The 9,137-nt window shown below is 40.6% G+C and overlaps 1 protein-coding gene across 1 annotated transcript; it reads right to left on the minus strand.

Annotated features, from left to right (window-relative positions):
* Window positions 1–3: 3 nt before the first annotated feature.
* On the minus strand, window positions 4–6,581 carry clic1 (chloride intracellular channel 1). Its single transcript, XM_035620552.2, has 7 exons — window positions 6,430–6,581; window positions 6,042–6,107; window positions 4,115–4,224; window positions 3,723–3,848; window positions 3,166–3,272; window positions 2,846–3,027; window positions 4–2,729 (listed from the first exon to the last, which is right to left on the minus strand). The coding sequence occupies exons 2-7, from the start codon at window positions 6,081–6,083 to the stop codon at window positions 2,568–2,570; spliced, it is 729 nt and encodes a 242-aa protein (XP_035476445.2). The 5' UTR covers window positions 6,084–6,107; window positions 6,430–6,581; the 3' UTR covers window positions 4–2,567.
* Between the last annotated feature and the right edge of the window lie 2,556 nt (window positions 6,582–9,137).

Consider the following 9,137-nt stretch of genomic DNA (forward strand, 5'->3'; position numbering starts at 1 on the left):
TCGTCATGGTTTGATTTTTTTTTTTTAATTCAAGATATTTTTATTGAGTAAATGTGTCTTTTTAAGAGCTTTAAAGTATAAAATACATTTCTGTACTTTGCTATTTAGTTTAGATTGTTTTCATTGTTGGTTTTAAATCTACTGTTTTCGTGTCCACTCCGCTGCTTCGATTGCTGTGGACTTGTAAGTGCAACTGCTTCAGACTAGATAGCAAACAGTTTGATGAGAGACAAAATAACAAAAGGCTAAATATTTTGAGGGGAAATGCAGAGCGGCAGGAAAATACGTGAAAAGCACAATAGAGGTCCCATAAATGAAGATTTAACAAAAAAAAAGAAAAGAAAAGAAAGACCTAAAAACTGTGAAGTGAAAAACAAACTAATGAAAACAACATTTCAAATGGATATAAGTTAAACGGTCCCTGAAACTGTATGAAGTTACCTACAGTAAGAGAGTGAAAAACTCTTCATGTTGCAGAGAAGAAATATTAAAATACATCATTACTCAGACACGATCCCTTTAAAAAAATAAGTCCAGTTTTAAATGGATGAAATTTAACGACAATTCAGTCAAGTTTGATATATCGTCTCTTTGATTGAACACTTGAATTACACGTGGCAGGATTAAACCTCAGGGGGGAAAGAAAATAACCGACTGCTCACGCCAGATATCTAATATAGAAAAAGTCTGTGTGCACCAGATTGTCTTTTCAAATCAGTTTAAATTGCACTTAGGTTTCATTTCTTTTAATGAGCTTCACCCTGATCTGAGAGAGGCCGACGGCAAAAATGTGTACAAAAACCTCCAAACAAGTGTGTTATTACTGTCAGTGAAATATCCAAAGCCTAGTGATATTCCTATATTCTCCTTATTGTCAACAGATCCCATTAGAAAGAACACTGGCTGGAATATTATGAATGTCTGAACCCAAAAATGTCATGGGGCGACGAATTCCAATAGTTGTTGAAAAAACAAAAATGTCTGTACAACATTTAATGGCAACCCGTCCGACAGTTATCGACATTTTAGCAGCAAAGTTCTGCAGGTTTTTTTTTAACTTGAATAATATCTGTGACTATTTTACGATTATCAAAATAGTTGCTGGGTGAATTTTTATCCAATCGACTGATCGATTGATTGTCTACATATTACAGCTCTGAACAGAATGTCCAGAGAGAGACGAGCACATGTTGTTGGTTTTGGTCTTTTCGTGGGATTTGCTGATAATAAAGAAAGTAGAATAAAAAAAGAGCCTCATCTTTGAAGTAATACGAACCTAAAATGAAGCTACAGATGCTATTTTCATTTCAAACATCATGCATGTTTTACATCCTACAGTTTTTTTTATCCCCGTGAGAAACATGCGTCAGACACAGTCCTCGTGCCTCGAGCTACTGCACGACGACAGTTCTTAAATTGAAGACTTCAGCAGGTATAAAAACCTCTTAGCCTGATCTCCTTCATTTTTAGGGACAATACAGTAAAAAAAAAAAGATCCTTCATACATCCCAGGCAGAGCAGAACTAACTGTTGGCAAGAGGCTCTTACAACAGATCACAAACAAGCTCGGTAATCTTGAATAATCCTCTGCGCCTGCTGTGGGAGCACAGAAAGAGGAAGCCTGTGTCTATTGAAATGGCTTCCTGTCTCTATAACCGTTTTCAGCTCTGCCTCCCTAGCGCGAGCGCCGGTCTGCCACCCCCGTTTCCTCTCTGAGGTGGAGCTACGAAGAATAAAATGCTCATACGGTTTAATGAAAGTTGGTTTTGAATAATGACTGTACAAGGCCTTGTTCCCTCTGTGAATCATATCCTCATTATGTGAAGCGTCTGTGATTACAGACAAACCACAAAAGACACTTTGGCAGGTGAGCTGGTGCTGGGACTGAAAATGAAAGCTGAATGAGCTTGTGTGAGGCTTGCGAGGTACTAGTGGAAGTTTGATCTCGTAGGCAGCGGTTTAATTCTCCCTTTCATGAAATAAAAATATCAAGAATATCGTGAAGCCAAGAAGGGAGCGAGTAACCAATGTTACAGTGTGCAGAATCTGCTGATGGTGAGAACGTGCACAGGCAAGGCTGTAGTTTTCAAATGCGTGAAATGTGTTTGTCAGCGAAGGTCTGCAAGCAACGTGATCGAGGAGTTGTACAGGGGAAAACAATGATGACCAACAATACTACTAACAGCTAAATAAATTTAATCTCGATTGAACTTGAGTTTGTTTATGAATCAGTTATTCTGACTCCTGTGCTGCCGTGTTTCCTTGAGGCCAACAATAATATCCCTTTTATAAAAAATTTAAAAAACAACACATACAAACCTACTGTAGGACGGCGATAAACCATTATCAGAATCATTTAAAATCATAAAAGTTGAGATCATCTGTTAAAGTCGCACGGAGCGACTACACAGATATAAAGACAGACTCCTGCAGTGCTCAAGAGCAGCTCAGGGCAGAGAAACGGATCGATCACATTGCCTCGCAGATTGAATGCTTGTTGTTGCGTGTTTGTGCTTTCGTGTGTCGTTCTGCCGGTGCGTTTGTGACTGGTGCGTCCCGCGGTCCTCCTACTTGAGAGCTTTGGCGACAGAGGAGTAGGCGATGTGGATCTCGTCGTCGATTGGGCAGGTGGAGGCGAACTCTTCACGCGCGTACGCCGCGTTCAGGTACCTCCAGAGGTTCGACAGATACTGCGGGATGCTGAATTTTCGGTATTTCAAACACACCACCTGTGATGGACAAGACGAAAATTCTTTCAGTTTCAGAATGAACACACAGGATTTATAATCTATTCAAAACCCTGGGCCTTGTCCCCGTGCTGCGGAGCTTAAAAACAGAAGATTACCTTCACGATGTGGAGCTTAGGCAGCAGGTTGCAGTCGGCCAGAGTAAGCTCTTGGCCATCCAGGAAGGGGCGGGAGGAGGAAGTGACCTCATCTGCGCTATTCTCGTCGATTTCGTCAGGAAGCGGGGAGCCGAGGTAGTCGTCCAGCTTCTTCAGAGCCTTCAGCAGGCCTTTCTCCAAATCTGAGCACCACGTGTGTGTGTAATGTGTTAGAATTCACAATGCAACTAAAAGCTTAAGAGACAGAGGAAACACCACCAAAAGAAAAATGTATTTAATTTCATTTAATTCTAATTTAGGAAGTTTTCTGCCTCGCTTACTTTCGTTGGTCTGAGGGTTTGAGTTCTTGACGTAGGCGGAGAATTTGGAGAAGACGTCCATGCCCGCTGTGTTGGACTCTGGGTTACGAGCGGCCAGGCGGGGATATCTGAAGCAACACAGGGATGGATGATAAGTCAACTTTACAGAATGTAAAAGGTTTTTAAAAAAACAACTAAGAGGAAGTCAAAACAGGAGGCGAGCAAAACAATCAGGAGCGACAACAAAAAAAATGTTTTCACTATTCACAGCCAATTATTTCCTCAATGAATTCATTAATTATTTGATCTACATAATGTAGATCATTATACACATTATATCAAATATGTGTGAGGCTTTTAAAAACCACAATCAGATCCAAATTAGAGTCGTCTAAAATATGAAAATAGTGACATATGCATTTAAAAAGATCTTAGTCCAACAAAGTTTTGAAAATATATATTTAGTTTACTACCATCTAAGGCAAAAAACCCCAAAATTCTTAAAACCTTAAATGATAAATGCTAATGCTAATTCATCATCTGCCAATCGACGTATTGTTTCTCAAAGCAGACATTACTTTGGAGGGCAGAGGCTTTCCTCCAGGAACTCCTCGATCTTGTTGGTGTCGGTTTTCACCTCGCTGCCGTACAACAGGAAGGGAGGCTGAGCGCCAGGAGCCAGGTCCTTCAAGATGTCCGGCTTCCTGGAGACGGACGGAAAAGGAAGACGTAAGATGACAGATGGTGGAGGAGAGGCAGAGACAGGAGGAAATAAAAATGCGAAAAAAAATAGCAGACAACAGGAAATAACTAAAATCAGTGTAACTTCTTATCTTAAAATGAATTTTGGAAATGTTAAAACAGTCGGTGGACATTTCTCTGTTGTGCCAATAGAAACCCGCAGCACTGCCAGAGGGAAAAAATAAACAAACAACACACACACACACAGGTGAAAGACGTGTGTGTTCACCTCTTCATATCCACGGTGGTCACGTCAAAGGTGACTCCTTTCAGCCACAGCACCATGAAGAGACGCTGGGAGAAAGGACAGTTTCCGATGCTTTGGCCATCGCTGCCCGCCTGGGAAACACGAAAAACAGAGGAAAATAGTTGCCGCCATTTATTATTTGATTAATATCGCTGCAACTACTGATTATTTCGATCCGATTGCCTGTTACATTTGCCCCACGGACTAATGTGACATCTTAGAATGTCTGGTTTGGTGCCTTCAACCTATGCATTACACAAATCAATATCTTAGGTTGTTAATTGTCAAATGCAAAGATATTATAAGTAAAAGCACAAAGTCCTTACTCCTGAGAAGCTGAACTGGGTCATGTTTGACATTTTTGGTTAAAAAAAATTACCACATCAGTGAATTCCTGTCAATAATTTCAGCACTATATGAAAGTATATTTGATATCTCTGGGTTTTGAACTGGAGAAACAATTATTTTTCACTTCTATTTTGCTTTTTTACTTTTTTCGTGGACCAAATTTTAAGGAGCTGAAATAATTTAGCTGATGAGCATGAAACTTGTCAGAACCTTTTGTTGATGACAAAAATATCAAACTTTCTCTGGTTACTGACAAGTAACTATTTTATGCCTACTTTTCTTTTGCAACATTGTAAACTGAGTACATTTGTGGTTTTTGGACAAAACAAGCAAATTCAGAAATCATCGCACAGGAATCTGGTATATGGAACATGTAAAAAAAAAAAGGCTTCTAAACAAAGATTTGATCAATGAATTTGGGAAATAGTGAGCAGATTAATCCATAATGTAAGTTACAGCTAGGGCTGCAACTAACGATTATTTTCATTATCTATTAATCTGTTGATTATTTTCTTGATTAGTCGATAAGTTGAGTGGTTCATTAAATAGTGAAAAATGTCGATGATGTTTCCCAAATCCCAAGATGATGTTTTGTTTTTTCCACGCACCAAAGATATTCAGTTTCATGTCAAAGAGGAGCAAAGAAACCAGAAAATATTCACATTCAAGAAGCTGAAATCAGAGAGTTTTGACTCTTTTTTTCATGAAAACTACTTGAATCTATTAATCGATGATCAAAAAAAGTTGGCGATTCATTTAGTAGTCAATTAATAATCGATTAACTGTTGCAGCTCTAGTCACAGCCACATAAATCACTGTCGTGGAGCTTTTGAGGCCTTTCAGGAAGTGATGCTACAGCTTTAAAATGTGCTCTGTGAGGCTGTGGGAAGCCACACGTCACGTCCAGTCAAGGCTCTGCACGGGGGCCTGTGTGGCAGCAAACTGCTCACTTGTTTTATTTAACCACAGTCCACGTGACACTACGCTTTAATTTTCTTTCTTTTCTTTTTTTTAAATCGCTGGTGTCGAGTGTCACAGAGTAGAGGAACCCAGGGAGAGTTTAGAGCCAGTTACAACGGCGTCTTTCACCCCCTGAAGAAGAAGGAGAACCAGCCGAGGGGTGGTGGCGTTCACATGTTCACACAGTACAGAGGGATCATTATTGGACCGTCAGGGGAGGCAGACGGAGACATATTGGTTATATATATATATATATATGCGGCATGTTTTTTGGGGGGGGCTCTGGATTACAGTTTACACCTCCCTTGTTGCCAACATACTAAATATAGATTAGAGTCGTTTGTGACTTTATCTAAATGTGCATTTAATGAGATTAGCCCTCAGGTGTGTCTGGACTGACATGTGTATTAAAAAACAAACACAAACAAGAAACTGTGGCATTATCAACACACTGATAATGGTGTTGAAGATAAAGAGGTGAAAGGATAAAGATGAACAAACACTTAATACGTCGCCGCAGTTCTCTGCGTCACTTTCTGGGTCTAATGATCTTCTTCCTCCTCCTCCTCTTCCTCCTCTGTCATCACTGTAAACCTCTTACCTTGACAAAAAGTTCCACTTTGGCCTGACCTGCGTCGCTCATCTTCGGGTGCACGAAGCCTTTGTGCTGTGGACACACACACACACACACACACACACACACACAGATAGAGAGAAAGAGGATGTTTAGAAAATAAAAGTTTTTATTTTTGTTTAGTTGTGTTTTTTTTGTATTAGGTTAAAAAAAGATGAATTCGAAACTCGGGGGCTAGCCGAGCCCCATCTTCCGCCGCGGAAACGACTTTTTTTCTTTTGACCGTATCGGCCGTTAACAATCTGCGAACGTCAAACACAGACAATATGCTACTAATACTTTCAACGCCACGATGATAATAATAATAATAATAATTATAAGCGGGTTGGTTTTAGTGTAAGTCGGTGGAGTTTACCTCAAAGTGCTGCTGGAAGTCGTCGCCCTGTCGCTGCCGCTACTCGCTGCTTCTCTCCTCCCAGTTCGTGTCGCGGCAGCTACACTCTCGTCTCCGCCGCGCAGCCTCCATTTCCTGGAGGCGCGCGACGGACGGACGGGCGGCTGGAGGAGGCGTTCAAGAACCGACAGCGACGAAGGGAAAAAAAAAAAAAAAAAAAGGAGCTCTGAAGTCAGACACGAGGAGGAGGATGACGAAGAAGAAGAAGAAGAAGAAGAAGAAGAAGAAGAAGGAGTTAGCGAGACAGAGAGAGAGGGGGTTCGAAGAGGTGAGCTGTTGGCTTTGGTTCACTTTAAAGATTTTTTTTTATTTCTATGGAGACAATTTGGTTTTAAGCAACAGTGGGCCAAGAAGTTGGGACGCGGGTAAAGGGAGCTGAATGTGGCCCTGAAGGCTGCAGGATGAGAGAAAAAGGAGAGTTGTTACGGAGGCCCTCAAGTCCAAATCACAACAAATCCCCAAATACAATAAAAAAAGAAAACAAAATGTCAAATTAACAAAACAAACAATGACAATTCAAGAACACCCAAATCACAAAATATGACAAAAAAGTAAAACACAATGACAAGTCCCCCCCAAAAACACTACAGGAAATAGAGGAAACATAACAACAAATCACAAAAAACACAATTTTCTTGTTTGCCCATTGAGTTCCATGATTTCCCGTTGAGATTTTCCGTTTGTCGCTGTGATTTGCACTACAGTACAGTAAAACACACAGAACACGGTCAAAAGTTCATGAGAGAAAAGCACAGAAAAAGAAAAATGTGTATATATCTGTGGAGATTCTCATTCATCCAGGTCATAGTTATCCACGATGGTTGTTGAATCAAGAACGAGTGAACTTGTTTGTAGTTTTTCTTGAAGACAAACAACACCCTCGTGGGAAAAATACATGTCATTTTTTCTACTAAATTGCCACAGTTCTCTGCAGTGTTTGTTGCTGTGTACAGCAAGAAGCCAGTAGAGGGGGATATTTAGCTTTTACTTTTTTTGCTGCCTTCAATGGCTAAACCCAAAAAACACAACATGGAAAACTCTACAGAGCCTGGTCCAGAAATCTGGAAAATCCATATAGTGTTATTAGGAAATTTCCCCCTGCTTTATTTGCATTCAATGAGCATGTAAGACCAATGGCCAAAACCTTGGTTCAATTATAGTGTGCTTCTTGTGATGGAGCAGCAATCTGGGATCCTGTTTGGGGATTTTTACTGAGGCTAAGTCTAAATGAAGGTGACTTCTTACTCTTTTATTGTTGAATCTTTGCTGGCTGTTAATATTTATGTTCTGCAGAATATTCAGGTTGTGTGGTGAATGTGTACTGTTGTGTGTTTGCGATGCACCAGATGGCGTCCTTGGTTTTGATATGTTTTGCAGGCAGTTGGGGTGAAGTAGGATTAATTCAATCGTTTTGTAAGTGGAGTTTAAAAAAAAACTGAAGCTGGCAACTGTTGACTCTTCAGCATGTGACAGCACACATTGTCCTGCATTTGGAATGCAAACAAACCTGTTTTGTGTTTTGATTTATACTTTCTAATGTCCATCACCCAAACATGAAAACACTGTCATCTATCCAGTTATTAGGTCTTTGGGTTACTGGTTAAACCAGTAGATAAAAAATTAGCTGTCAATCTTTCATAATGTAAGCCTTAGAAATGGATATTGACTCAGTTCTAGCTACTAGACGGGGTTATAATGACCAGGTTATGACGCAGCTTTAGTGGCGCATTAAAATATCAGAAGACAAATCTTCCGTTTATTAAAAATGACCTCAAACAAACTGCCAAAACAGGAAACCTCGACACCTAGCCCGTGGCTCGCCGTGTGTCGGACTGGCATGATGGGATCACAAATAGCCAGCTAGCGGCCTCCAGCGAATAATTAGAAAAATAATTGTAGTATATATAAGTTATAAAATGTTTTAATACAAGTTTAATAGCTGAAATTCTTGTTACCAATGACTGTATGTAGACGACATGAAAATAATACAATTTTCCAAAATAGATGATTTATATCATTTCAGGTACTTCTCATTACACTGATGTAGGTTAACGTTTTAAACTTTTATGATTAGTTTGGTTTATTTGATCATTTGATGCTACAAAAAGGTTTGAGATGTCGTGATTGACATGTGATTGGTCAGCAGGGTATATCAGCAGGACCTCTGTATGGTGGCGCCAGAATGACGACACCAGAGCAAGACGGCAGCGCCCGAATCCAGGTTCTTGACTTTGGACTAATAACGCAGCCGACTGGTTGCGGGAGGCTGAGTATGAAATCCCTCAAAGTTGCTTACATAAAATACCCTAGACAAGACCTCAGGGTCGTCGATGGTAGCCAATACACAGAAAAAAAAGGTCATAGCATTTTTTTTTATAATTGCTCCATGGATTTTATTGAAATTATATCTTCATTACTACAAACAGTGGCAACAGGGGCAGATCAGGTGAAACTACAACTCCCAGGTGCCCCCGAGGGAGGACGCCAGGACGGCACAGCACAGGGCCGCGATCACAGAGATCTGGACCGAGCCGGCTCCGTTGCACAGATTTGTGGTACAACACTGGAAACTGCTGGTGTAACCGGCGCCCAAGATGCTGCCAGTCAGCGTCTTGCCACACAGGTCTGAGTCCAGGCAGCCGCGCGTGTGCAGGGTGAGCGTCCCCGTG

Source organism: Scophthalmus maximus, chromosome 22 (assembly GCF_022379125.1).
Source record: "Scophthalmus maximus strain ysfricsl-2021 chromosome 22, ASM2237912v1, whole genome shotgun sequence".
In the NCBI taxonomy this organism is placed as follows: domain Eukaryota; kingdom Metazoa; phylum Chordata; class Actinopteri; order Pleuronectiformes; family Scophthalmidae; genus Scophthalmus; species Scophthalmus maximus.

Coding starts and splice junctions, on each gene's coding strand:
- clic1 (XM_035620552.2), bottom strand. CDS start 6,083: ATGAGCGACGCAGGTCAGGCCAAAGTGGAACTTTTTGTCAAG. Junction 4,225..6,041: donor AAGTGGAACTTTTTGTCAAG/GTAAGAGGTTTA, acceptor CGTGTTTCCCAG/GCGGGCAGCGATGGCCAAAG. Junction 3,028..3,165: donor AAACCCTCAGACCAACGAAA/GTAAGCGAGGCA, acceptor CGTGGTGCTCAG/ATTTGGAGAAAGGCCTGCTG.